This window comes from Camelina sativa, chromosome 20 (genome assembly GCF_000633955.1).
Source record: "Camelina sativa cultivar DH55 chromosome 20, Cs, whole genome shotgun sequence".
Taxonomy (NCBI): Eukaryota; Viridiplantae; Streptophyta; class Magnoliopsida; order Brassicales; family Brassicaceae; genus Camelina; species Camelina sativa.
The window spans coordinates 6520073-6547318 of NC_025704.1; the positions used below are offsets into that span (position 1 = coordinate 6520073).

Below are 27246 nucleotides of genomic sequence, written 5' to 3' on the forward strand. Positions count from 1 at the left end.
TGTAACTTTCAGAAGAAGGAAATACACATTTTTCTTACACCCATTTTCAGAAAAATCTAAAAATTAAAGTCTTATATTAAGGCACAGTGTGAACTGCGAAGTACCAATACCATCACTCTCTCTCTCTCTCTATCTATCACTCTCGTGTTTCGTTACTCGCAATGAAGAGTGATCTCGAAAGGACAAAGCTTATGGTTTCTTCTTCGTGGCTTCTTCTGTGCCTCTTAACAGCAACAACAACAACAGCTGTGACAACAGTTCAGACCAAGTGTAGTTTTCCGGCGATTTACAACTTTGGTGACTCTAATTCCGACACTGGAGGAATCTCCGCCGCTTTTGAGCCTATCAGGGATCCTTATGGTCAAGGTTTCTTCCACAGACCTGCCGGACGAGACTCTGATGGCCGTCTCACCATTGATTTCATAGGTAAAAGGAGCTTGCAGAGAAAAACAGATCTTCAAAAACTCTAACTTTGATTCAATGATCTTCTCAGAAACTTTTGATTCTTGAATTGTTGTTGGCAGCTGAGCGTCTGGAGTTGCCTTATTTGAGCGCATATCTGAACTCGTTGGGATCAAACTTCAGACATGGTGCAAACTTTGCAACTGGTGGTTCAACCATAAGAAGACAGAACGAAACTATCTTTCAATATGGCATTAGTCCATTCTCTCTCGATATGCAGATTGCTCAGTTCGATCAGTTCAAAGCGAGATCGGCACAACTATTCACACAAAGTTAGTTACTTTTTTTCTTTCTTCTTTCTGTTAATCTTTTAGCTTGTCTGATTTTTACATGTCTGTTGGTTGTTCTGCATTCGATAAAACAGTTAAGAGTAGATATGATAGAGAGAAGCTTCCAAGACAGGAAGAGTTTGCAAAGGCTTTGTATACTTTTGATATCGGACAGAATGATCTCTCTGTTGGGTTTAGGACAATGAGTGTCGATCAACTTAAGGCGACTATACCTGACATTGTCAGCCATTTAGCTTCCGCAGTTCGGGTAAGATTTAAATGCAGTCCATGGAAGAGATATGCAATGTTCTCTTCACCTTTGATTCAATTCTCAATAACGGGGTTTGCTATGCTATATGATTGTTGGCAGAACATATATCAACAAGGAGGAAAAACATTTTGGGTACACAACACGGGTCCTTTCGGTTGTTTACCCGTTAACATGTTTTACATGGGGACTCCTGCACCGGGCTACTTGGACAAATATGGCTGCGTGAAGGCTCAAAACGAAATGGCAATGGAGTTCAACAGAAAGCTCAAGGAAACAGTCATCAATCTCAGAAAAGAACTCACCCAGGCAGCCATCACTTATGTTGATGTCTACGCTGCGAAATACGAAATGATGAGCAACCCCAAGAAACTAGGTTACAACAACATGGTCACATCACAATTCCATTTGTTGTAAAGTACCTAAGATTGTAGAGAGTTTTAACGTACCTAATTCATGTTTTTGTAGGATTTGCAAACCCATTGAAGGTATGTTGTGGCTATCATGAGAAGTATGATCACATTTGGTGCGGGAACAAAGGGAAAGTGAACAATACTGAAATCTACGGTGGCTCATGTCCTAACCCGGCAATGGCTGTGAGCTGGGATGGAGTTCACTATACTGAAGCTGCAAACAAGCACGTGGCTGACCGTACTCTCAGCGGTTTGCTCACTGACCCTCCAGTTCCAATAAACCGAGCTTGTTATAGACAGTGAGATTTAGTAGAAGAGTTTAATGAACCAAATAAATATTTGTCTCTTAGGGCAACAATACGTTTTAAGGAACAATCAATGATTTATATAAGCCTGTGTAACCTTAAGAGCTCTTTGTAGCAAAAAATTCCACTATTATCATCTCTGGAAGCGTTTAGCAAAGGGGAAGTATTTTCTTCTAGAAGTAGTTTTTGGTGATTGCTGCTTCTAATTCACTGAATTCCCAAGCATCGTTCGCAGAATATTCGCCTGAAAGCAGAGAGGAAAATGGTAAAGAGTGAATCAAGTTTGGATGAATTTAAAAGAAAAAACCAAATTGATAAGCTGACTTGTGAACAAACTTACCGATTGAATCTCGCCGAAGAGCAGTGAGGTGAGCACAACTGCAGCAAAAAGGAATGTTATTTTAGTAGCAATTCCAGTCTATTTGAATCTCTTAATAATCAAAGATGAAAACTTTATTCACCTTCCAAGAGCTTTAGCAAGATCTGCACAGAGGGATCTAATGTAGGTACCCTTAGAGCAAATAACCCGAAAAATAAGATTTTGTCTGCAAAAGAGCAAACGATAGATGTTACGAGAGACTCAAGAATGAACATTTGTTTTCAAACAGTTAATCCACTGTACATAAAAAGGATCAAACCTGTCATCTAAACTGCGTTCGATTTCGAACTCGAAAATTGAGATTCGTCTTGGAGACAGCTCTACCGTTTCTCCTCTTCTTGCCTTCTCGTACATCTTCTCACCTCCAACCTAAACATGAAAATACAGTTAAAAAAGTAGAAAGAATGCAGCCCACAAGATAAGTCACGGTTCAAGATTGATCAGTGCTCACTTTTATCGCAGAGAACATTGGTGGAACTTGCCAAATTTCTCCAAGAAATGATGTTAAAGCTTTCTTAATGTCATCATCTTTAATATGCTCCCAAGATTCTCGCTGAATCACCTGAAGCAATAGTACAGTTGAGAAAACTCTAATGAGTCATGGTATAGATCTAATGTAGAAATAAACCATGAAACCAAGGGAAAGGGATCGTTGGAGTACTGGAGAGTCGGCGTCTAAAGTTGAAGTGGCTTCACCAAGACGAAAAACTCCACTATAACCTTTGATCATACCTTGATATCTGCAGATACAGAGGGCTTTTTATGTTTTCTTTCTGTAAACTCATCATAAGCATATAAACTTTGGATTAAGAAATCACAAACCTGTCAACAACCTTAGTGGCTTTACCAATGCAGACAATTAATAAACCAGTAGCCATGGGATCAAGTGTTCCAGCATGACCCACCTGAGAAATACTAATCAGCTAGCTGCTAAATATGCCTGACAAATTCAAAATCTTGGACTAGACAAGGATATAAGCACAAACCTTCTTCACTTTGACTAATCGTCGTAGCTTACCACAGACAGTGAAAGAAGTCCATCCTAAGAACAATACCATAAACCAAATGACACAACATTTCAAACAGCAAAAGAAAGAAAGAGAGAGAGGTTACACAAACTGCTTCTCACCTTTTGGTTTGTTCACCAAAAGCACTGTACCATTAGGACCATCCCATCTAGGAGGAAGTTCACCATTTCTCGTAACAAGAAAAGGCTCTCCATCACCACCACCATCACCATTAGCCACACCTTTCTCACTGGATGGTTTCGTCAAACCCTTAAAGAACTGTTCAACTTTCTTCTCAGTAACAACAACCTCCTCCTCTGGCTTCTTCTTGTCCCCCTCCTTGACTTCATCAAAAAACACCAACTTGTCATCATCCTCATCACATTTCTCCATACCAATTCGTTTAACCTCATTTCTCTTCCCACCAAGCGCTACAACTCTCTTCTTCCCTCTACCTTTCCCAGAATCATCACCACCCTTCTTCAAACCACTCTCTCCAGGTTGCAAAAAAGCCTTATCTAAACACTGATCAGGAAAATACTTCTTCTCTAACTGATACACCATCTTATAATGCTTATCTTTCTCCCATGGATACGCAAAAGCATCATAAAAATACAACTCCTCTTCTCTCTGATGTAACCTATTAAACTCAACAACTTCAGGTTTCAATTCAACAAACCCTTCATCTGATCTCCTGCTGCTCCCCTCGTCTTCTGAATCAGACCCGTATAGTCTCTTCCTCCTCTTACTATAATACTTCCTCTTCGCCTTGTCCATCTCCGGATCCTTTGAACCGGGTCGACCCTGTTCACGCTCTAAAGCCAGTTTATTGTCGACCCACGAATCGAACTCTGGCTCTGCTGCTGAGTCAGGGGAGGAGCCGGATTCGAGAGCTTTAACGGGTCGACGACGGTTTTGGGAGAGAGAAGACTGTGTGGGACGGTTGATGATCAAGTCGTATTGAAGTGGGTATGGTGTAGATGTTGTGGAGAGGTAAAGAGATGTGAGGTAGGGTTTATGGAGGTTTCTTCTTGGTTTGATTGAGAAGAAGATGGGAGAAGAAGTCATAGCCATTCTTGCTGAAGATGACATTAGTCTTGTCAAGTTTAGAGATTTCGCCATTGACGAGACCTGGAGGCGAGCGAGAAGATGAAACACACACACCTCCGGCGATTATTTCGCAGTGCCAACGGAGAGAAAAGATGATGATGTTTGAGTGATGAATAAAAACGACGCGATGTTTTCTCATAAATCTCTGAGACGGCACGTCGTCTGTGTGTCCTTTAGAAGTTTCACTTAATGTCCATAAACTACTTACTCAAAAGTTTTGGCTTCAAATTATTTACTTGACATTATTTAAAAATACATAACCAAAACATGCAACATATTAGTTTTGTACTAAGGCTATCCCCAACGGGGAGTTTTAGTGAAAAAGTGAAACAATCGGAGGAGATTGAATCGATTGAATCGGAGGAGCTTGAACCTATTGATGCTAGAGCCATCGCAGAGGCTGTTTCTGGTGGCGACGATGTGTTGTTTGGGAGCAAAATCCCAGAAGTTTCTTAGGCAAATATAGAGAGAAACTGAGTGAGAGCTTGGTGATTGAAGTGTTGCGTTTGATACAGAGACTTTCTGATGTTATCAGCTTCTTCGTTTGGGCAGGTAGGCAGATTGGTTATAAGCATACTCCTCTGCTTCTTTGGGTTCATCGGGAAATGTCTCTTGCAAATCTTCGGATGGATGGGTTTACACTTAGATGCTTTGCTTATTCTCTCTGTAAACTGAAAATTTTGTCCCTGATACTGTCTTTTATACAAAATTGATATCTGGTCTGTGTGAAGCTTCGCTTTTTGAAGAGGCTTGAATAGGATGCGAGCTACTTCCTCCTGTCTTCCAAATGTTGTAACATAAAAAAAAACAGCTGGGCAGGTGTAAAAGGGTGCTTAATATGATGATGATGGAAGGTTGTTAACGAAATGTCGTCGATCGAGCAGAAGGAAGAGTCCAAAGGCAATTTAATTTAAACACCTGAGTTTAAGACCGAGCAAGAGAGGAAGGAAGCCGCTGAACAGTCGCTCAAAGGCTATGAGGTATTGACTATATATGTTTTGTTTTGTTTTTTTTTCTCGAACACTTGTAGATTATGAGAACTTTGGTCTGATGCATCTATCTTGATTAGGCTCCAACACAAGCTGCAAGCACTGAGCTTCATTCATTCGATCCATCCGATTCGTCTTGTCCTTGCTCTCAACTTCTCTGTTTTCTACTAACCATATACAAAAAAAGATGGGAGAAGATAAATGAAACAAAAATCTCTTCTTCTTGCTCTGTCATGGTTCTTCCTTATCAAAGAAACTCTGAGGCAAGGTTAAATCTTCTTCATGATTCAGAATGTCAATGTCCTCATCGTATGATTACAATCTTAGTGATTTAGTGCACTGGTTACTAACTAGATGTTAGTTGAGATTGTGTTGCAGGTTTGAATCAGAGATTGTTTCAAGATTGAAACATGGATGATTCGGGTTTTCTGCATTTGATTCCACGTTCAGTGCACAAGAGAGGAATCAAAGAGAAATCTAAGTTCAATGCTACAAGGCTAACACAAGTCTGTGTTTAGTGCTGGCTTCATTACTGAAGAAGAGACTAAGGAATTGTTGATCATAAGCTCAATGTTGTTTTGGTTGTTTGTTCCTTCAGATCAAAGGGCTTGGGAAGTTGAATTAGATTAGATTCAAAAAACTATTTTTTTTCAAAAATAAGAGACTTCAAATTATATATCCTACCATTGGAGAGGATAATTTTAATTACAATCTTAAGGGTTCTTATTTTATATACAGTACATAATATATTCATTAAAAATTACAACAGTACATAAGAGACTAAAAATTAAAACTCACCGTTGATGATGCCCACACTAGTCACCATCCAAATTTCAATTCTGATAATGTATGTTGTGGTTCAGAAGAATTTTTTAAGAGTAATTTACTAGTAGAAAAGATTGTAATAAAGAAAAAACAAATAAATTAAATGAAAGTACATTGGAATAAGCTCAACAAACATTTATCTCAAGTTCTTAGCCTAATTAGAGCTTCAATGGTGTAACAAAGAAGTCAGGGCTTTGAATCTGACAAAGTTTTAAGATCAGAGCTACTGAGACGCGTAGGCACAAGCTGTACAGGCACAACTATAAATCCAGATTTCCGACATTCTTCTTCAAGAAGTTTAACTTGAGATGGCCCGTCAGGGCAGAAAGCAACCACAGCTCCTCCGCTTCCAGTGAACTTTGCACCTGCGCCAATCTTACGTGCCACTTCCACCATTTCTATGTTCATAGCTCCCAAACATTCATCTCCAAACATACTCCTATAGAAAGAAAAAAGAAAGAATGTTGAGTAATTGTGTTACGTTTTGCTTTGTTTTGTTTTGAATTGTGTATGATTAGATAGTTAGATGACCTTCGAAGATCAAAGTTACGGTTCATGAGTTCCTTGAGTTTGGGGTAATCTTTTTTAAGTAATGCAGTTCGACCTTCTTCTGCTAATTTTGCAACTTCTGCCATGGATGATATTATAAACTCATCACCATCTAACCACCTTCTACGAACCGTGCTATGTACCTGCGTTTAAACATAATCAATGCTAACACAGAAAGTAATAAAATCAGAAATAGGGTAGTGAATAGCTAGCTGCTCTCTAACCTTCCCAGAGTCACTAGGATTCTCAGCATAAATGAGATGCAGAGGAGGAAGAAGATTGATATCCATTATAGTGTAAATCCCATATCCAACTTTATCCATATGCTCTTTACTAAAATCCTGCAAGGACCAAAACAAGATCAAACCACTAGCGATATTTAAATCCATGTCAAAAGGGTTGATATTTTATTTATAGTTGCACATAATGATCCTAACCATGTGAACAAGACCACCACCATAGACTTGCGCAACACGGTCTTGAAGACCTGCAATAATACCAAGTTCTTTCTCCGCGTTAAGGATAATATTAGGTCGGACTTCGATTCTGATTAATTGCCTGACATTGTAGAAGTCGAGAAGGCAGCTAAGAGCAGCAGATACAATGGCACTGGAACCCGAAAGCCCTGTCTGATAAATTAAAACCATCAAAAACACCAATGGCTTCAGTTACACATATAAAAGAAACTGAATTCAAAATTAACCAACCACAAACAGAAACAGATAAAGTTTATAAATAAACCTGTCTTGGGATATTGGTATCATAAGATAGAGTGAAGTTTCTATCATGAAGTTGTATTCCATTATCTTTGCAATAGTTGCAGAATACTTTACAAATCGCCATTAGCAACCTTACACCTCCATAGTATCCGTCATTTTCCAATCGATAAACCTTGAAGAGAAGAGAAGACACAAAAACTAATGTTTATACTCCCTCTGTTTCACAAAGAGTGTCATTTTGACACATTTCACACAAATTAAGAAAAGTTTGAATTATAGTTATTTGCCCCTGTATATTAAGTGATTAATGATCAAAATTCAATGAAAATAGCTTTGGGTTTAGGGGTAAAAAAGAAAATTTAGTATTAAAATACTCATTGGAAATGTAAAATGACATTCTTTGTGAAACAGAGGGAGTAACTATTATAAAACCATAAGAGGGAAGTATACTAATTTTAGAAAAAAAATCAACGTCGAGCAAGAAACAAAATAATCAGTTGGAAACAGAGAGAACGAACATACAAGGTTGTCGAGGGATTGAAACTGGACAAGATCATGAAATGGATGAGGTTTGATCAAGAGATGATCAGATGGCTCAAGCTTAGCCGACGCCCAGAAATTACCAATGGTGAATGAAATCGTACGCCCGAAGTAAACATCGCTAGGGTTCCCCAGAAACCCGATTCTAGCGAACGAGCGATGCTCGAACACACCCTTATCCTGAACCTTGTCAGACCCCGCAGGTTTCGTATTGGTATCCATCGTTTGAATTTCGAATGTGAAACGGTTTAGGTACGACTCTGCCCATTTTATAGCTGATTTTAGAAAAATATCTTCAAGTCCGTGTCATCGGATGACCTTAACACGTCAGGTCGCGATGTCTGTTTGTTCAGTAACAGATAAGTTGTTGTTCAGATAACAGCTAGGTTGTTGTTTCTACAACTAGATGAACCTCCTCGACCAAAAACAGAAAGAGCTAAATGGGCCTTATCTTTCTTTTTTGAACAACAAATGGGCCTTATCTTAAAACATATATGGGTTTAATGACAAAATCTGAGTGCTGTTTTCTCATAGAACTTTAAACAATCCAAACGAACTAATTTTGTCTATTGCCTTAAATTTGCCGGTAACTCGACCAAACCGAACTACACGTGTATTCAAATTAGGTGAAAATAGGCCTTTAACCAAAATATTTAATCAAAACCAATTAGCTGAATGTACTAAAATACCCAACCCCATGATAGATTGGGAGATATGAACATATAATAATATACATATTTCTGTCATGTACAGTATATCTAATGATACATAACATGTTAGAAAAAAAAAAGAAAAAAAAAAAGGTTGGATGATTTCTCAACCTTAAATGGGACAAAACAGGTTAATACAAATTTGGTGGGTGTGATCGTTAACTAAATGAACCAGGTTTTACTCCTTGTGTACGCGTGTATGTAGATGTAGATGCGTATAATTAACTATGAAGAGCGTTGGAGATCTAATCTACCTTGTTGGGTCAACAAACACTCTATTCTACTTCACGGTCCAGGGTTGTTGGATCCACAGTTCTTTTTGTTTTCAACCCTAACAGTGTTTTGGATAATTCCTTTTTCTCATTGCTAATTAATACTAATAAGTTCGGTATATAATTTGCTGAGAAGTTTCCTATAATTTGTGTTGTCAATTTTTGGGTTGAAAGAAACAGGAAACAAACAATGACATGTTTTATTTAATACAGTCAAATTTTCGGAAATACTCAAATTCCAATGCACAATCAACTATAATTTCCAATAAAAAAAAATATTTCCAATAGTTAGACCATAATTTGTATTATACTGTATTGGTTTGTACTTCGTATCAGTATTGTTTTTGTATCAAAATTTGCAAAACGTAATATTCCTGTTTACGAAAGAAAAGAACAAAAGACTAAATAGTTGAGAAATTCGCATAAATAATTTTATATTTTAAGATGGTAAAAAGGATAAGAAAATGTAAGAGATAGGATACAAAAGTCCATGTATAATGTACGTGTAGTTGCAAAAGTGAACAATGGTGCTCCTTATCATTCAAGCTTCATTTTAAAAATGAAGTTATTTATATTTCGAATTACCTGGAAATTCAGCTAAGCATATAATATGTCTCTGAAACTAAAAAGCACTAACGAATAGGTCAAAGAAGTTCGCGGGAACATGTCGTTTAGTATGGTGGACACTGGACATGGATAAGACATGTCTTTAAGACCGGTTCCGGAGGTTCCAAGAATCCAAGTTGAGATGCCTATTCTTTATCCAAAAAGATTGAGAGTAACTTCAAAGAAAATTGGTGGAATAAGCATGTGTATAACCTTGATCATATATTGTTTCTGCTTTCTATTGGTAAGACACATGTTATAGTTCTGAAAAAGGTATAATAAGAAGGGAATAAGAATTAGGGAGCATGCATTTAGTCAAATGTTTAACATCCATCTTAATTGTTTTCTCAAGCGAAATTTGATTATATTAAGTCGTCTTATTTTATATAGTAGAAATTGAGTTATGGGACAATTCTGTCTATCCAAATAATGTTAAATTAATATGTTGATGCAAATCTATATTTGTCGGATAAAAAATCTTATAAATTCAATCATAGCAACGTCAAGTCAATGATGAGATTCATATTGATTTCTTTTTAACCATTGAGTGATGACGTTTAGTTATGTTTTTTTTTCAAAATTGTTATATTGGTAAAATTAAACAAACAAAACATTATGTGATTAATTAAATTGTTTTCAAACTTTTATCAACCAAGAGTTCTATGAACAACTTTGCATATGTATTTTGTCAAGTTTAGGTTACCTATTCACTTCAAATATATTTTTTTTCTTTTATGTCAACACCTATGTAGTTTTAAAGGAAACTTATTATATAATAGTTAAACCTTAATTTATACGATCAAGTTATCAAAATCATTTGAATAGCTTTCACTTCACTTGTCAGTAAAAAGTGTTTTATAGATTTGAGTTTTAATTAAAAGAAAAGGGAGTCAAGTTTATTCCGTCTTCGTCATGTCCCATACGCATCAAGAGAATACTACTCGGTCACTTGGAACACGTAATATATTGACTAAATCGAGAAATGAATAGAGAAGACGAAGACCCAGTTCAAATTACTACTATTTATAATAGGTTGACATTGCAAGTAAATCATATAAAATAAAGTATATTCCTAACATGATTGAAAATCAAATTGCTACTAATCTAGTAATATTTTAGGTAATAGGTTTTAAGATGATTATAGATTCTATATTAACGGGAGCATGTAATATTGACTTGCTAGAATAGGATACGAAGACCAAAATCAAACAAATATTTTTAGTTTCGAATTTCGATACTCTTAATTATCACCAGAAAGGAAAAAAAATAAAAACATATTATATCCCAACTCCCAAGTATGAAATGCTAATGATATAATAGCTAGGAAGTCAAAATGTTAGTTTTGTAAAGTTATTATAAAAAAAAACGCGTGACGATAATTTACATAGAAACTTTAATAAATGTCGAAACTTATCACCTCATTAAATTAAAGATTCGTATTGGATATATATTGACAATATACATTAGTGTCTGCATAAATTTATTTAATTTCTTTGACTACAAAGAAAAAAAATCATTTAATTAAATTATGACCACAATGATATGATTGAAATTTTATTTACTGGTATGGCATGCAATTACCAGAAATGGCAGTAACAAATGTGTAAATTTGAAGATTCTTTATTACTGCTTATAGAATTAAATCTAAAAAATAATTTAGTAAAATGAAAAGAATATGTGTTGGGAAATAGCTACGTTGACAGATCAGCCAGGTGAAAGAAAACATTCTGACCGTAGGATCAAATATCCCCAGACCCACTTATAGTAACATCCTAGGGTTGGGAATTTTTTTTTCCTTTAATAATAATATATTTTTTCCCCAGCATTTTTTTTTTGGATTAAAGCTAAATAATATTTGATTTTCAACTTTTCCTTAATTAACTGTAAAATAAAAATAAATTAATTCAAGCAGTTTTGGGAATAACAAAAAAAAAAGAATCAAACGGCTATAATTGGCGTTACAGTTTTCCTAAAGAAGAGAGGAGAGATTTAGATTTATAAGTGAGATTTTTTCGGATATTTATTCTCTCCCCCTGAGACCTTCTCTGTTTTTTTTTTTCTCTTCTCTTCTCCTTAGTTTCTGATAAAAAAGTTTTGATTTTTTTTTGGTTTTGTCGGGCTTCGATTTCGAGGTCCGAGTCTCTTCTTCGCGAAAATTTTCCCAGAGATTTTTTAAAAAATACCTTCTGGGTATAAATCAATCATGTCTGATGGATACTATAGTTCTAAGAAGACGGACGATATCTGCGATGACGTTTGTGGACAGGTGAGTCTATATTATTCATACGTATTTTGGTTATCGCTATCGATTTTGTAATGAATCAATTTTTGGGTTTTTTTTTTTGGTTGTTCTGATATCAATTTGTTGGCTTTTAAAATTTGGATGAGAATTGGTTGTAATGTGGTTTTGTTTTTTTTTTTGAATTTTCGATTTCTGATTGTTTGGTACGATTTGTAGGGTTTGTGTTCTTAATCTCATGTTATTGTCTGAATTTAAGAATTGATTGAAACGATTTGTCGATTGTGTTTTTGTCTGAAATTTATTGAGATTTTTTTTTTTTTTTTAATTTTTAATTGCGAATGTCAAAAGTGACTCTTTTTTTTTTGTTCCTCCCTAATCGTTATGAACAATTTAGGTTTTGTGATTGTGGATGAAATTTGTTTTAGGGTTCTTTGTATCTCTGTATCTGTGAGTCTGATTGTGCTATTCTTATCTCGAATCTGTTCTGGATATTATATTTATGATTCTCTGGTTTTCTGAGTTTTTTTTTGTTCTGGGGTTGTTTTGTCTGTTTGTTTAGCAGGATGGTTCAAGAACAGCCAAAGCTTTCTCAAGGGTGCGATGTGTTCTACGTGGACTCGATTTCAAGACATACATATTCTTCTTAACCATTGTGCCTATTTTCCTCATCGGAGTCTATCTGCACGGTCAGAAGCTTACATACTTCTTGAGGCCGCTTTGGGAATCTCCACCAAAGCCGTTTCAGACGCTTCCTCATTACTACCATGAGAACGCTACCATGGAAACGCTCTGTAGTCTACATGGCTGGAAACACCGTGAATCTCCTAGAAGGGTCTTTGACGCTGTCTTGTTCAGCAATGAAGTTGATATGCTCACTATCCGGTGGAAAGAGCTGTATCCTTACATAACACAGTTTGTGATTCTTGAGTCAAACTCTACTTTCACTGGTTTGCCTAAACCGTTGGTTTTTGGTGGGAACCGAGGGAAGTTTAGTTTTGTTGAGCCGAGGCTGACTTATGGGAACATTGGTGGAAGATTCAAGAAAGGTGAAAACCCGTTTGTTGAAGAAGCTTACCAGAGGATTGCGTTGGATCAGCTTATTAGACTCGCTGGTATTGAAGAAGATGATCTTTTGATAATGTCTGATGTTGATGAGATCCCTAGCGCTCATACTATCAACCTGCTTAGATGGTGTGACGGGTACCCACCCATTCTTCATCTTCAGTTGAAAAACTACTTGTACTCGTTCGAGTACTTCGTCGACAACAAAAGCTGGAGAGCTTCGATTCATCAGTACAAGCCAGGGAAGACTCGATATGCTCATTTCCGTCAAGGAAACACTCTTTTAGCAGATTCTGGTTGGCATTGCAGTTTCTGTTTCAGGCACATTAGTGAGTTTATATTCAAGATGAAAGCGTATAGCCACAACGACAGGGTCAGATTCTCTCATTATCTAAACCCCAAAAGAATCCAAGATGTGATTTGTAAAGGAACTGATCTGTTCGATATGCTTCCGGAAGAGTATACATTCAGGGAAATCATTGGGAAGCTAGGTCCAATACCGAGGTCTTATTCAGCTGTTCATCTCCCAGCTCATCTGATTGAAAAAGCTGAGAGTTACAAATACTTGTTACCTGGGAACTGTGTAAGGGAAAGTGGCTGATAAGGGTTTTGTACTTATCAGTCTTTGTAGTTGTTAGGGGGGGTGGGGGAAACGGCTTATCATCAGTAGGAGGGAGTGTGAAACAGAGAATGGTACAGAGTTTCTTGGGACTCGAGAAGAGTGATTTGATAAGTGGAGTCTCTGGTTTTCAGTATATAACCTTGTCTGCTTATAATTTCTCATACTGACCATATGTTCTAATGTGTTCCCATCTTTTGTTTTGGGAAGTTTTGCTGGAATAGTACTCTTTCTCTCTTATCCGTCTCTCTCTCTTTCTCTTTTCACTTTAAAACTCTTTTCATACTCTCCCTTTTTAGTCTGTACAATTTTAGTTGATTTCTTTTACATTATCCTGAGATTCTTTGTAATCTTTATTTTTTTTTTTCGTTTAAATTCTGAATTTGTCTTGATTCAATCTCTGGTATTCATTATGATTATTATCGTATGATTTGATTGTAGTTGTTTTTATATGCTTAGATGTTCACTAGCAAAGCTTGCTCGAGATGAATCATTGTTCCTGACTTTATCCTCCACAAAAGGATAAACGAAATGTATCCCTTTTAGTGGCTATTAAGTTGAGTGTGAATCATCAATATAATCCTCCCTTTCATTGAAGCCTAATGCCTCCACAAGATGATCCTCTCCATTGCAGCTTTCTCCACCTTATCGGTTGACTCATTTCACTATATCTAATAACAACATTACAAGGTTCCACAACGGTAATCATCAGCAATATGAAGGCGCGTGAAAATGTAAACTTTACTAAATGAAGAAAAAAACCCGTTGGAGAACTGAAGACATTGAAACTGAATTGTCTACGTAAGCAACATAACAACTACAGCAAACCACACAACAACAAAGAAAGTTCGGAAATGGAATAAGTTCCGAAGAAGATCAAATGGTTTGTAATAACTAAGAATTAGAAAGGAGTCCACAAAGTGTGAGAAAAAACAAATTAGTTGGCGTCTCCGATGACAGAAACAGAAGCAAGTGCCGATAGATCTTACTTTACTGGCTACTTTTATATATTTACATTCATTCCTGCTTCTGCCTTTCTTCTTGTGTTTTCTTGTCGTTTATCAGGGAAAATTCAAGAAAACGCATGTAGAAACTAGGTTTCCACAATGAATTTGTTTAAGGAGGGAAACAAATTCAATAGGTTTATCTCTCTAGAAAATAGATCTAAACCTTGAAATTAAAAGTAAAAAAGAAGAACTCGAAAGGATTAGGGTTTATTGCAAAGAACGAAAAGAGTACTTAATTATTGTATTGGATTCTGGATGATCTACAATGGAGAAGTCTCCCCTTATTTATACATATTCGTAGATCTCTAAATATATTAACTTTCCTTAACGGACGAAGTGATATATGGAAAACTGCCTCATTCCTTGAGTCGGCCGCCGCGTCGAAGTGGATGTCGGTTCCTTCTTCTCCAAGATTATACTTCGTCCGAATTAACTCCTAATGACCTAATTGATCCCCTAACCGGATTCCCGGTTAAACAATCAATTAATACTTCTGGTTTAGTTCGGTATGTCGGGGGTGCTGAATCCCGCACCAACAACGCAATTTCTTTGTCTTTAGCTTCAAAACCATTCAAACCAATTCAATAAGCTGTCCTCAGAAGCTAACTGCAAAATCCACAAAACATCTTAGTTTCAAGTCTTTCAATGATTATCTAAATTTTAAGTGTGTGTTTTAAGGTTCTCACGGAAAGCAAATCAGGGAGAGTCCCTAATTCTGCATTCTCCAATTCTGAAACTGAAAAGTTTCCAGATCCAATGTCAACATTCCCATGATGATTAGGGTTCTTCTTTACAAGGGACGACAACGCTTCAATTTTCTTGGACACCAAGTTATCATCAGTAACACTCACATTCCCTGCCACTTGAGCTCTTCTGTCTGATGTCGAACCAAAAGAAGGTTCTTGAATGTTCTCCAGTCCCTGATTTAACCAGACAACATAAGCTATATATAAGTTTACTAACGCATGAAAAACGTCAATGATACTGGCTAGCTGCAGAGAAAGGAACTAACCTCAACAAATGATTCATAAGTGATTTCATCCTCATCAACAGAAACCACAGGTCTAGCTTGTGTAGGAGTAGTAGTTTTTGGTGTGCTTGGGCCACCTCGAACCCCATTACCCTCACTCTCATCGATAGTTTTCTCCGTTTGCTTTTGTTGTTGATATGTGATCTTAGAGACAACAAATTCCCCAATCTCGCCTTCTTCTGTTCCCAAGTGGTACTGGTGCAAAACCCAATTAGACTTCTCAGGTTTTAATCCCTTTCTCGCGCTCTTGTAAAGCACCATGATCTTCTTGCATCCCTTCTGGACTCCATTGATTATCACCGGTTTGGTTTGACCAGTCTTGTGCCAGCGGACCGATTCATCAGTCAAACTAGTTGGTGTAACCCTTCTCCTCTTTCTCTGCCCATTTTGATATGCATGTGCCGTCTTGTTAAAGAAGAAGACACTAGTTCCATCCTTATTCACACCTATACAAATATTTTAATGAGTGACTGATTACTTAATGAACATCTTGAAACATCAAACTAACGGAAGATTGATCTTATTTTTACCTGGAAGGTTTTGAGGGTGAGTGTAGTTGATACCAACATCTTGAGTGACTGAACATATAAAGTCTTGGATAAGAAGATGTGGTTTTAAGCCATCAATACCACACTTAGCTTCCAGATGCTCAATCACTTCTTCATCGGTTGGCTCAAATTTCACACCTTTAGGAAGGCCTGGCCAAGGAGCCAGTACCTGACAAAGCAAAAATAAGAAAAAAATCCATCTCAGTATTCAGATAAGCAACAAGACCATAAGCTTTTTTCACTTACAGGTGTTGTAAATTGTTCTTTACATTGCTGTTGTCTACGCGGTAAGAGCAGTTAGGGCAGTTGATAGAAGCTCCACACTCTTTAATATGCAAAGCTGAAGACACAGGCGCATTCTTTATATTCCTTGCGATCCATGGACCATCCACAATCCAAGCCCTGCATGTGTAAGGTTTTCATAGTTTTAGTGACAAGAGCAAAAGCACATATAGAAAAGGTTCCAGAAAAGATAAACATGTTTATGATATTAAATTCAAGCGTTTCTTGTCGAAAACAGAGAGAGAGACTGAGAGATTTCAAGAATAATTACTTCAAGTTTCTTCTCTAGATTCTTAGGCTATGAATAACAATAGTTAAATGTGTTTAAGTTCTTGGCTTGCTATAGATTCTTGTTTTTTTTTTTATGAAAAAGAAGATGTAAATTGTTTAGATTTTGTGATTTTAAAAAATTGAAGAAAAAAAATCTTTTTTTGGGGTAAATGTTGATGGATAGTTAAAAAAAAAAAAAAAACTAGAGAAGAAAAAAACAATTATGAGAATAAAACACAAACTATACAGTAAAAATGCTAAAAAAAACTAACTTTATAATATTGGATATTAAAAAAAAAAATTTAAAACGAGGAAAAAATACAGGCAATTCCCAAATGAGCTGAAACTTTGCATTCTTATTCATGACCATTCAAAAAAAAAAAAAAAAACTTTCTTTTCGAGACTTTGGAACAAAGATGAGACCTTTTTGGGTTTTAGCAATAATAAACGTATGGAAATATCGGAATGGGGCAAAGGGTTTAACTGAAATCAAATCAATCGAATCAGGAGTCTAACCAGATCTTAACGTATTGGTTTCTAAGCTTACCTCTCCATGAACTAAGCTGTACACACCAAGACAAAAGAAAGAACACGACCGAAGAAAGAAGAGAGAGAGAGAGAGAGAGAGAGAGAGAGAGAGGGAGAGAGAGAAAACGTTTCTCCACTAGGCTAAGTAAAAAAGTAGACCGAAGTGAGCAGAGAGACAAATAAAGACCCTAGAGAGAGAGACAAGAAGTATGTACGTGTGTTCCATGAGCGGGAAATAGATGGCCCGAACCTAAGCTTCGAGTAAAGCTTCTCAAGAACACAACTAGCTAACGTCAGGCTCGGAGATTGTATCTTAGTGTTGACTTAGCTTGACTAGAGTTTGGTTCGGTTACGAACGTGAGGATTTGTAAGGTTGTGTTTAACTCCGAAGCAGTGGATAGCTTCGGAAGTCGAGCCCAATGGGAATTCGTATATAATGTGTTTTTTTTAGTAGTAGGGCCATAATACCTTGATCACCAAGCCAGATAATAACTTAAATTATTATTATTTTTTTTTTAAAGTCTTTTTAGTTTTTACCCTTTTTGTTTTGTTGTTTCACTGGTTTTGAAATACAAAATTGTAGTAGTTATTTCAGGAAGTGACCGTGACTATTAATGACTTGCATTAAACTAGCCAAAAGTATATTTCCAGACGATTCCAACCTGTGGCCAGGTAAATTCATTTATCTATTCGTATCCACTATAGATTCATTTTAATCATTACATTACAAATTGTTCTACAGGATAAAAGACTAACAAATTAGTAGAATGAATTATGAAAACAATATCACACTTTTTAGGATCAGCCGATATATATATATATATATATATATATATATATATATATTTTTGTACACATTGTTTTTGTATCAAATCAGTTCATCTTTTTCATCATAATAATTTGTAGAAGCTGATTAATTCTTCAGTGCAATATATTTTAAAAACATTGTTGCAATTATTTATATGTATAGATTAAAAAAAATTTATAATACGTGATAATTGAGTCTTTTTTTTTTTTGTCGTAAAAGTGTTTACAATATTTAGTAGATATAAAAATGAGAAATTGACAGTAAGGATGAATTGATTATAGCGAGTATTATTGTTATATATCTTTGTATGTACCGGTATAACAAAAATGTCGTTGTAGTATAGTGGTAAGTATTCCCGCCTGTCACGCGGGTGACCCGGGTTCGATCCCCGGCAACGGCGATAATCTTTTTTCACCTAATCAATGTTCTACGTGGGCTTTTGTTGGGAAATTAAAAATCTGCAAGCGTTCTTTTTCTATTATAGGCCCATCCTGTTTTGAGGAATCCTTGTTTTTCTTTCCATTTTTCAACGTCTGATAGAAAAAAATTACCCAAATCAAGAACAATTTGAATATTAAATCAGTCACAAATGAGTAGAAATGTGATTGGGTGAGTAGCGAGAGCAAAGGTTTCATCGGCTTATATAGTTTTAATCGCTTATTCAAAAATGCGGAAGAAGAGCTGTTGACTGTGTCACACACAAGTCGGTCATAAAGGAGACGATTCAATATTATAATAAGACTGATGTTTCCGGGTGAACCATACACAGAAGGCAACGTTACAAATTACTACATTTAATTTGCCTATCTTTCTGTGTGTCACAGCCAGAAACTCAGAAAAAGCAATAGCTCCAAACGAATCATATCATATATCAGATTGGTTTGGGCATCATCGCTTCATCCATGACAACAATTACAACATAAGACTAATGATGTTTAAAGCATACATATTATATATGTAATTATGATATCAGTGATCCCCATAAAGAACCTTGCGTGGATCGAGCTGACCGCTGCAGTAGCTTGAGGAGACGATAGAGAGTTCTTGTCTCCCTTTCCACTCTTCATGTGGCTTCAACACAATTGGGGTTTCCATAGCACCAGAATCTACACACAGCATCGTTGTGTAATCCTCATCTCCCATATCTGCAATACTCTTGGCCTTCTTTTCCCAAGGGTTCCACACTACTGCTCATACCAAAAGATTCAATGAATGCATAAGAAACAAACTTCACATTTTTGTGCGCTTATTGATTCAAGGGCAAAAACGCACCTGCATTTGGCATGCCTTCCTTACGCAACTCGATAGTTCTCTTTCTCTCATGATCTATGATGGCAATCTTTGTCGGTGTGTTCAAATACACTCTATCAACCTATAAGGTTTACTGATGATACATTAAGTTCTGTTCTTAGAAATAAGTTTAAGCGGAAAAAGGCACTCGTGTGCGTCAGATTACCTCGCCGTCAAAGGTAATTGCATCTGCCTGCTCCGTGAATCTTTCTCTACGCATCAAGTTGTCCAGATAATCAAGTGTCTCCAGACCCTCAATCCGAACTTCACTGCAAATTGTATGCCATGTGATGTTTACTTAGCAAAAAGGTGTTTAAAAGAAATTTTGTAAAGCATCTTCCCAACAATAGCTTTGTAAACTTAAGACAAGAACGATAGCTTTGATAATGATGATGATTGAAATGACAACACAGAGAAACAGAGCCACACGACATACATACCTTATGTCGGATACATACAAGTAGTTGCGAAGTGCAAACGTAAAGGAGAATGATTTTGGGTCAGTGTTCCTCACACGCGGGATGATAGTAAGTTTTCCAGGACTGATAGATATGCGAACACGAAGTTCAAAGCTGTAACAAAGTAGTCAGAGAAAAAATGAGTCAAGAGATGATGATGACATTGAAATGAAGCTAAGAGAGATATCAACTGTACAAACCTATGAGGCCATATCCTCAAATCATCTTCAGTAGACTTCAATACTAAATCAACAGTTGATTGCTGGTTAGCAGGAGGCAGAGGTGACGGATCATTATCAAAAGACCAGAATCTGTTACGGGCAAATCCATGTCGCTCAAGTGGACCAAGATTTCCAAACTTCAAAGAAAACAAAACATAGTAAGAATGAGCAACACATTAACCAGTAAATATCTTAAAGTGATCTGAGAGCTGCTTTCTAACCTGTGGAAAGCAGAGAGGTAAACCTCCCCTGATGGCCTTGGGTGGTTTCCATTGCGCCTATATGAACACAAAACATTGTTAACGGAAGTTGAAACTTCCTCATTTGGGCAGCTGTTCCGTACTCAACTACTCTAAAAGCAACAATATATAAATGATCTGATACATGCTCGAAAAAAAGAAACAGGCTAAGAAGAAAAATGGAGTCATCAGCATACTTCAATTATACAAAAATGGAATACCTTGGTGCTCATATAAAGCAACTGCTCTCTCCTTTCATTTCTCCAAGAAACAACTTGTCCTCCATAGAGAAGCACCTGAAACCATTTTCCAGCCCCAAACCAACCTCTTAGAAAGTTTCCAATAAACCCAAGTAAAATTAAATTAGCAGATTCGTTGTTTTTACTGAGAGTCCATCAAGCTAAACCCTTTCTACTCTAATAAGTGAAACATCAACATGTAAGCTCAAATTACTAATCACTTAGAGATATCTCATCATATAATCTCCATCAATCTTAGTCAAGTTACCACCTTTCCTTAAGGGTTTGATCAAAATCACATTTTTTTTTCTTACGGAGACCAAAAAGAAACAAAAGGAAAGAGTAAGAAAAAAGACCTCAGCAGTAGATCCGGAAGGGTCGGTCAAAAGAAAACGGGAAGAACCATCACGATCGTTGACTACATTCATCGGTTTTGGCCTTAACCTCGATTTTATTACCCTCACGAATGGGTTCACTTTCCCTTTCTTCCACTCCAGCTACATACATACAACACCCAACCAAACAAATTAAAAAAAAAAAAAAAATACCCAGATGCATGCATTATTATATTTTATAATCAAACACACGAACTTCAGAATTAAAAAAAAAAAAAAAATCTACGAATTAGCAACGGAGCAAAAGCTCGTTGATCGGTTGAAATTTTCAACAACCAACCACCACTGGACTAGAACACGACTGGGGAGAGAAAAGAGAGAGAGAGATAGGGAGAGCTAATGTTTATAGAAAATGCTGACCTTGATTGATCGGGGAAATGGCTTTTGATTCGCAGATAATTTGGGTTTTTGTTGAGTCGGAGGGGGGGAGCTTTGAAGAAGACGAAGAAGAAAGAAGAAAGACCTGTGCGCTTTTTGTAGTAGTTGTTCTCTGCATCAGCATTTAGCGATGATACTGCCACGTGTACATAGTTTTGTAGATTTGTTTTTTTTTTTTTAACTATTACTTTTATTTAATTTATTTAACTTCATGTATTTTTCTCCTAAACTTTGTATTTTAGTTAATATCCCTTTATATAAATAAGATGTTTCAGAGATTTTTTTGGATTTATTTTACATGATTTTTATAAAAAAATTATGCAATTTTTTAATATTCTGCTATTAATTTATATTTTTTTGCCAATTTTATTATTACTTGAACAATTTCATTATATATATATATATTAATATATTCAATTTTAACTAAGATATTTTTGGAAAATAAAGGTAGTCATTTTGGAGACACATTTTGGAAAATGTAATTATAGGCTTTTTATATAAAACATAAAATAAAGTAGGAAATATTTTCCAATAATATAATTTGGCATATTTTTATAGGTTACATATGTTAGTATTACAAAAGGCAAATTAAAAACTGACAAAGAATACTCACTTTATTTTCTTTCAATGTAGGCAAACACACATTTAGTTTGCATTTGATGGACTAAAAAATTGTTTTTTTCTAATAAAACAGTCATAACATATATTTCCATGCCGTACTTTCGGCCTGAATGACACGAATGTATCAATCTTTTGTTTTTTTCCTAAAACTTTTTGTAAGGCAAAAAAAAAAAAGAAGAAATATGCATGTAAGATGCATCATGAAAAGTTTACCACCTAAAATCCAAGAATTATACATTGCTTTGGTCACACAGCTAAGAATTGCTCCGGCTAAACCTACAAACATGGGAAGGATGTTAAAGATGATTTCCACGAGGTAGAGGAAATGTTGGACTTAATTGGATAGAATACATAGACTCGTTACCATGAAGGTTATTTAGCTAACCTAAAAGAGGAAACCACACGTCAAACTCTAAAACCGATTCGTATGGCATGAATCCATCTTATAGATTCCGACAAATTTAATCGTGTTGGGAATTTTGCCGGAATATAATGTTTCTAGCATGTGCAAATAATTAGTCATTTACTATTGTCACTACCACTGTAAGAGCGATGTATGAACAGTTTAAACGTCAGACCAATATGCGAAACCGAGAGTTCAAGCTACAAAATGTCTCTTGAGCCTTACTTATGATATTCCAAAACAAAAACGAGAAAAAATGGAACAACATTGATCGATCATTAGTTCATTACATATAAGTTCATTATAAATGTGACGATGGATGATATCTTAATTATTTTTACCAATCATTTTATTATCTTCATGACCTCTAACAAAAAACAATATTCCTTTTTTTTTTTGTGACGTTATATTCCATTCCAACAGTAAAGAAAAGGTAAACTCTATGTATATATTATATTTTCTTTTTAAAAGGAGAAAACTATTTTACATTCATACGCATCAAGATCATAATTCCAAATTTAAATAGAGATATGAACAGGAGTACAGGACACAGCATGCGATAGATATACAAGTTTATTTCGGAACCAAATGGATGGTACGTAAGGGTAACTGGTACGTAAGGAAGGATTGGCTTTTGATTTACGCCACATTACGTAAAGGAGAGAATCGAAATCGAATCAAAATTAAACTACCTATTAATTAACCTCTATATACTACTGTAGAAATAGTCGACAGATTCACATTACATTAGAACATCATTGGCACATTCAATATATGTAAGGGAATGGTGTGGGGGCTGGAAAATGCTTAGATGCAAAGAAATAAAGCGAATTCTTATCACAAACTGATAAATATATATATATTTTTTTTTTTAAAGGCAAACCGAAAGAGTAGATGCTCACTCGAGACTCGTGACTCACGTGACCTTTTTTGAAGAGATATTAATTAGACCCTATTAATTAATGGGCAAACCAACAATAAGATGATGCTTTAGCTTTAACTAATTTGCATCCTGACTGAGTTACGAGGTCTCTCATTTGGTTCCTTGCGATGTTTAATGGACAGATTTAATGGATTTGTGGAGAGATGAATTTAATCAAGGGAATGATGAAGTGTAAGTAGATTAAGAAGAACTAATGCATTTGGTCGACCATTAACGTGAAACGACGTGGTTTATGTGGAATTTTGTTGTACTGCTGTGTATATTCGTTTTTGTTTTTTTTTTCAATGGTTATTAGAAGCGAGTTTAAAGGTTGGAAAAAAACAAATGACCCAAATAATAATTTTCTCTTCACTGCTTCCTTCATTAAAATTAGTGATTTGAAAATCTAGTTTAAAATCCAGTGTTATTTAATATATATATTTTTTTTTTGTTAAAAGGCCATGTTATACAAAATGTTTTGAGGATTTGGATTTTGATTATTTTAAAAGATTATGGAGTATTTTATAGGATTTTTTAAGTTAAAAATACATATATCCAAATTTCATGATTTTAGGTGGGATTTTTTAAAAAATTACAATAAATCATACAAACTTCTTTAAAATCACCAAAAATACATCAGAATCATATAAAATTCAATTAAACTCAAATCACTCAAAATTCTAGATTGAATATACCCACTTATTTTCTCTCCTTTATATTCTTCTTCCTTTGAAAATCCAAATAATAAATTGATTTTCTTCTTTAAAAATCTTCTAATTTAAATAAAAAAGTTCTCAAATTTATCTACACTAAAAATGATAATCGATAAGAGTCAGAATATTGTGAATAGGAATGGTTAATTTTGGTTTAGAAATTAGATTTTGTAATTGAACTCTCTTAAACCGCTTGGTTCGTCCAATGACTGTTTCCCTTTATTTTTTTCTTGTTTTCAGCAGTTTTATTTCCTTTTTTACACGACAACTAGACTGTATATATATTGGGGAATTAGAGCTATGACACAACAATCTAGTTAGGTTGTGTCCGGATCGCCTCTCACAAAAAGACGAGGAGGAAGAATGAGACGGAGGTGTGTGGGTTATGGTCAGTGCCAGATGATGTGTTTCTGGACTGCCTGACTCAGTTGCCGAGATTGGACCTGGCGGCCTTAGCGATGGTCTCCAGGAGTCACCGGGGTGTCGCAGTGTCCGCTAGACTCAGGGTCCTGAGGTCTCGGAGGGGTTGCGTCCACCCATATATGTACGTATATATGCACATGTATCCAGATCCAAGCCCACGGTGGTTCGTCCTTCACCCCGTGCAACGTCGGCTGAAACGGCTCAATATGGATTACGCGTATCCGGCCCCAGTAGCAGGATCCTGTTTCGTGCAGGATGAATGGGGGATCTATGTAATCGGGGGACTCGTGGACGGCAAACCCACATCGGAAGTCACGTTTTTTTATTGTACCGATCACACAGTGTGCCGAGCAACGCCCATGAAGATGGCTCGAAGCGGAGCATCGGCAAGCTTGATAGACAAGAAGAAGATATACGTGTTTGGAGGGTGCTGTGATGACGCTGCTGATTCCTCCAAGTGGGCAGAGGTGTATGATCTCGAAACCGTAACTTGGGAGTTCGTGTCTGTGGTTACGCCCAAGATGCCCCTCAAAATCCAACAAAGTGTGGTGATGGACGACATGAAGCATGTTTACGGGGTGGATGAGGATGGTCAAATCTTTAATTTTTCAAGCAGTGAATGCAAGTTTGAGGCAGCAGAGGACGGAAGAACGGAGTCTAACCCGGAAAACAGAAACGATTGGCTTAAAGCTGATCATCAAGCATTGTTCTGCCGTGGTACCGGCGGGAGAATACTGTGGCGTTTTCCATTTCAGTCGGATTGGCAGGAAGTCAAGGGTTTGGAAGAGCTGCAGCAGCGACACTCTGGTTTTGATATCATCAAATTCTGCTTCTACGATCATGAGAGGATGGCCATCTTCTGGGAAGCCCGGCCTCAATGTCCTGATCAGAATTTGGAGCTTTGGTATGCCGAGTTTATCATTACGAAATCACTGAATAAGAAGAGTGATTTATGGGAGCTTTTCGCCAACATTAAGTGGTCCGGTGCTGTCCTCTCCTCAGACTCATCATCATCTACTGTCCCCCTTAACTTGTTATATGCTGTTTCTCATTATGTCTGAATATTTTCTCAATCCTTAACTATTTAATATTTTGTTTTGTTTAGTGATTTATATAATTTATAGCAATTCAGTTACAATAGTCTTTTTCTTTCTCCACTTATCCGTGGTATAAAGAGTTGCCACCCACCAAGAGAAGAGGTAGCATGCATCGTTACATAAACACTAGTAGCAGCAGTTTCCGATGAATCAACACTGAATAGACACAGAGCTTAATCGATATAACTACCAGGATAATATTACTGTAGTAGGTGGATCAAAGAAACAGTTAGGTTTGCTATATAATGAAAGAACTGAGAGAATCTTAGGCTGATTGAAACTGGCTTTTAGTTTCTTGTAAAATGCATTCGAGTTTTCTTCTACTACTTTGACAGTCGACCCTGTGTAGATTTTGGTTGGAAAATGAAGAGGAGTTAAAATTAGCTGTAGGGACCAAAAGCAAATAACAAGGTGATAATTATTCCCTAAGTAAAAGAAGACTCTCCTTCTGCGGAAACAGTACATTGATTCAATATATACAAAGATTTGGTGGAATTCAACAAGGGCTATGTGCTGAGTTTTGAGATCATCTCTTCCACCAACTTCAACATGGTTCCAGGTATTCTCTCCCCTTCTTGATCAATCTCTCGCATTATCTGCTCAACGATCTCAATCTTTGACTGCTTGTTTTTAATAACGTAGCCAGAGCAGTCCCTTAACAGAAGCAATAGCTCTCTAGCCATTTCTTTAGCCCTCCTTGTCCCATCTACGCTCACTTGAAGCAATCCGGGCATCACTCCTTCTCTCAGTATCATTCCTCTGTTCGTCTCTCTGTCATAGCTGCATATACAGAGTAGTATCCCTACCGCATGCTCTTTACATTGAGGTGACCCTTCTTCTATGGCTTCAACCAGAACCCCAATTGCCCCACTAATGCTGGAAATAGATTCTGGTGAATGAGAGATTATGTTTTCGAGCAAAGCTGCTGCCTTATCAGCCAATTCAGATGCTTTGTCACAAACGTTGATGACTTGAAGCAAAGCGTACGGTGCTCCAGAGGCTATAACCAAGGGAACAATCTGATGGAGAGTCGATAGATTTTGTAGCGTTGCAATGCCATCAACCTTGGCTTGAATGGTAAGTCTATCGAGCCCAATAAGTCCAACTAAAAGCTGAACCAACATGGTTGATGCCATCTTGACCTTGTTTTTGTTACAGGAAGAGAGAATCAGAAGAAATGCCATGGCCAGTTCAAGTATTACCATCTTTGTTTCTGACTGGAGGATCTCTAGCAACATTGGTACTGCCCCAGATTTCACTATTCTGACTTTGTTCCTGTAAAGATCAGCAACAAACTCAGTTAGTAATCTTTTTTCTGTTACTACCGCGTAACACAAGCCATATAGAAGAAGAAGAAAGACATACCTTTCACTGCCAAAGGCAAGGCTGAGTAATGCAGATAGAGCAACTTCTGTTGTGATACAGTCTTGAGATTGTAACATTGAGAGTAAAGGAGGAATGATTTCTTTTTCTGACATTTTTTGTCTTTGCTTCCTGGTTAGATTACTAAGCTCTATAGCTGCTTGTATCTGAGACTCTCTGTTACCGCTAAGAAGACTCTCCACCACAATATCCTCCATTGCAGCACTCTTCTTCCTCTGTGTAATTTTTGGTTAATAACTTCACTTGGAAGAAGAGTGAGGGAAGTTGTGGTGGTGATTGGTGAAGTAAGTATAATAGAGAAAAAAAAAACAATAGAAAATATCAAATATGGTTGCTTTAACAAGCAATGTTAGGCTTTTTTTTTGGGCATCCATTGTTTCATGTTGAAGCAAACTCACCTAAAGCTTTTCTTTTTTTTTTCTCTCAGCTTCTTCTTTTTATCCTTTTTTATTTAAATTTTAGTCCTGTAGATATTATAAGTTTTAATTCTAGAAGATCTTAAAACCCATATGGGAAAGTAAGTAGCTGTTTGGATATTTTGTTCTTATTTGTATGATCTATCCAATGTTGATTCCTATAGATTGAATCTTTATCTTTCCTCATGTAGAAGCAAGGTAAAGCTGATCTGCATTATCCAATATCTCT

At 36.4% G+C, this 27246-nt stretch overlaps 8 protein-coding genes, 1 long non-coding RNA gene and 1 other non-coding gene across 11 annotated transcripts; 5 read left to right on the forward strand and 5 right to left on the reverse strand.

Moving 5' to 3' along the window:
• Positions 84-1821, forward strand: LOC104769682 (GDSL esterase/lipase At5g14450-like). The gene is made up of 5 exons (XM_010493952.2): positions 84-426; positions 525-734; positions 827-999; positions 1102-1375; positions 1468-1821. The coding sequence occupies exons 1-5, from the start codon at positions 162-164 to the stop codon at positions 1713-1715; spliced, it is 1170 nt and encodes a 389-aa protein (XP_010492254.1). The 5' UTR covers positions 84-161; the 3' UTR covers positions 1716-1821.
• On the reverse strand, positions 1718-4305 carry LOC104769681. The gene is made up of 9 exons (XM_010493951.2): positions 3226-4305; positions 3083-3138; positions 2919-3001; positions 2758-2836; positions 2548-2658; positions 2356-2465; positions 2179-2262; positions 2058-2095; positions 1718-1961 (listed from the first exon to the last, which is right to left on the reverse strand). Exons 1-9 carry the CDS (start codon positions 4223-4225, stop codon positions 1891-1893), a joined length of 1632 nt encoding a protein of 543 aa, XP_010492253.1. The 5' UTR covers positions 4226-4305; the 3' UTR covers positions 1718-1890.
• Positions 4525-5844, forward strand: LOC104769683. Its single transcript, XR_764421.2, has 3 exons — positions 4525-5193; positions 5283-5470; positions 5581-5844. It is a non-coding gene; the product is annotated as an uncharacterized LOC104769683 (long non-coding RNA).
• LOC104769684 (probable glucuronokinase 2) lies at positions 6090-8193 on the reverse strand. The gene is made up of 6 exons (XM_010493953.2): positions 7818-8193; positions 7318-7467; positions 7014-7205; positions 6801-6917; positions 6559-6719; positions 6090-6466 (listed from the first exon to the last, which is right to left on the reverse strand). The coding sequence occupies exons 1-6, from the start codon at positions 8055-8057 to the stop codon at positions 6214-6216; spliced, it is 1113 nt and encodes a 370-aa protein (XP_010492255.1). The 5' UTR covers positions 8058-8193; the 3' UTR covers positions 6090-6213.
• Positions 11394-13743, forward strand: LOC104769685. Of its 2 annotated transcripts, none has more exons than XM_010493955.2 (2): positions 11394-11689; positions 12228-13743. In XM_010493955.2, exons 1-2 carry the CDS (start codon positions 11627-11629, stop codon positions 13326-13328), a joined length of 1164 nt encoding a protein of 387 aa, XP_010492257.1. In that variant the 5' UTR covers positions 11394-11626; the 3' UTR covers positions 13329-13743. The 2 variants fall into 2 exon arrangements, with proteins under 2 accessions (XP_010492257.1, XP_010492256.1); XM_010493954.2 differs by having other exon boundaries at positions 11395-11689; positions 12225-13743.
• On the reverse strand, positions 15007-17099 carry LOC104769686 (NAC domain-containing protein 8-like). Its single transcript, XM_019241810.1, has 5 exons — positions 17031-17099; positions 16201-16333; positions 15914-16100; positions 15366-15829; positions 15007-15273 (listed from the first exon to the last, which is right to left on the reverse strand). Exons 1-5 carry the CDS (start codon positions 17036-17038, stop codon positions 15007-15009), a joined length of 1059 nt encoding a protein of 352 aa, XP_019097355.1. The 5' UTR covers positions 17039-17099.
• On the forward strand, positions 18148-18219 carry TRNAD-GUC. Its single transcript has one exon. It is a non-coding gene; the product is annotated as a tRNA-Asp (tRNA).
• Positions 18528-21138, reverse strand: LOC104772256 (putative glucose-6-phosphate 1-epimerase). The gene is made up of 9 exons (XM_019241713.1): positions 21022-21138; positions 20623-20763; positions 20249-20323; positions 20010-20066; positions 19768-19925; positions 19550-19681; positions 19276-19378; positions 19092-19191; positions 18528-19006 (listed from the first exon to the last, which is right to left on the reverse strand). Exons 2-9 carry the CDS (start codon positions 20692-20694, stop codon positions 18789-18791), a joined length of 915 nt encoding a protein of 304 aa, XP_019097258.1. The 5' UTR covers positions 20695-20763; positions 21022-21138; the 3' UTR covers positions 18528-18788.
• On the forward strand, positions 24328-25182 carry LOC104772258 (F-box/kelch-repeat protein At5g49000-like). Its single transcript, XM_010496890.1, has one exon. The coding sequence runs from the start codon at positions 24328-24330 to the stop codon at positions 25180-25182; it is 855 nt and encodes a 284-aa protein (XP_010495192.1).
• LOC104769688 (U-box domain-containing protein 3-like) lies at positions 25619-26951 on the reverse strand. Its single transcript, XM_010493956.2, has 2 exons — positions 26584-26951; positions 25619-26493 (listed from the first exon to the last, which is right to left on the reverse strand). Exons 1-2 carry the CDS (start codon positions 26796-26798, stop codon positions 25725-25727), a joined length of 984 nt encoding a protein of 327 aa, XP_010492258.1. The 5' UTR covers positions 26799-26951; the 3' UTR covers positions 25619-25724.

Excerpts from the sequence above, each read along its gene's own strand:
- LOC104769685 (XM_010493954.2), top strand. The coding sequence starts at position 11,627 with ATGTCTGATGGATACTATAGTTCTAAGAAGACGGACGATATCTGCGAT. Across the intron at positions 11,690-12,224 it reads GCGATGACGTTTGTGGACAG|CAGGATGGTTCAAGAACAGC; the intron begins GTGAGTCTATAT and ends CTGTTTGTTTAG.
- LOC104769688 (XM_010493956.2), bottom strand. The coding sequence starts at position 26,798 with ATGGAGGATATTGTGGTGGAGAGTCTTCTTAGCGGTAACAGAGAGTCT. Across the intron at positions 26,494-26,583 it reads CTTGCCTTTGGCAGTGAAAG|GAACAAAGTCAGAATAGTGA; the intron begins GTATGTCTTTCT and ends TGATCTTTACAG.
- LOC104769686 (XM_019241810.1), bottom strand. Across the intron at positions 15,830-15,913 it reads TCACCCTCAAAACCTTCCAG|GTGTGAATAAGGATGGAACT; the intron begins GTAAAAATAAGA and ends ATATTTGTATAG. Across the intron at positions 15,274-15,365 it reads CTTATGAATCATTTGTTGAG|GGACTGGAGAACATTCAAGA; the intron begins GTTAGTTCCTTT and ends TGGTTAAATCAG.
- LOC104769682 (XM_010493952.2), top strand. The coding sequence starts at position 162 with ATGAAGAGTGATCTCGAAAGGACAAAGCTTATGGTTTCTTCTTCGTGG. Across the intron at positions 1,000-1,101 it reads ATTTAGCTTCCGCAGTTCGG|AACATATATCAACAAGGAGG; the intron begins GTAAGATTTAAA and ends GATTGTTGGCAG. Across the intron at positions 1,376-1,467 it reads GAGCAACCCCAAGAAACTAG|GATTTGCAAACCCATTGAAG; the intron begins GTTACAACAACA and ends ATGTTTTTGTAG.
- LOC104769684 (XM_010493953.2), bottom strand. The coding sequence starts at position 8,057 with ATGGATACCAATACGAAACCTGCGGGGTCTGACAAGGTTCAGGATAAG. Across the intron at positions 7,206-7,317 it reads ATACCAATATCCCAAGACAG|ACAGGGCTTTCGGGTTCCAG; the intron begins GTTTATTTATAA and ends TTAATTTATCAG. Across the intron at positions 6,467-6,558 it reads CGTAACTTTGATCTTCGAAG|GAGTATGTTTGGAGATGAAT; the intron begins GTCATCTAACTA and ends TTCTTTCTATAG.
- LOC104769681 (XM_010493951.2), bottom strand. The coding sequence starts at position 4,225 with ATGGCGAAATCTCTAAACTTGACAAGACTAATGTCATCTTCAGCAAGA. Across the intron at positions 3,139-3,225 it reads TTTGGTGAACAAACCAAAAG|GATGGACTTCTTTCACTGTC; the intron begins GTGAGAAGCAGT and ends TATTGTTCTTAG. Across the intron at positions 3,002-3,082 it reads GATTAGTCAAAGTGAAGAAG|GTGGGTCATGCTGGAACACT; the intron begins GTTTGTGCTTAT and ends AGTATTTCTCAG.
- LOC104772258 (XM_010496890.1), top strand. The coding sequence starts at position 24,328 with ATGGATTACGCGTATCCGGCCCCAGTAGCAGGATCCTGTTTCGTGCAG.
- LOC104772256 (XM_019241713.1), bottom strand. The coding sequence starts at position 20,694 with ATGAATGTAGTCAACGATCGTGATGGTTCTTCCCGTTTTCTTTTGACC. Across the intron at positions 20,067-20,248 it reads TGCTTTATATGAGCACCAAG|GCGCAATGGAAACCACCCAA; the intron begins GTATTCCATTTT and ends GTGTTCATATAG. Across the intron at positions 19,007-19,091 it reads GGAAGGCATGCCAAATGCAG|TAGTGTGGAACCCTTGGGAA; the intron begins GTGCGTTTTTGC and ends TGGTATGAGCAG.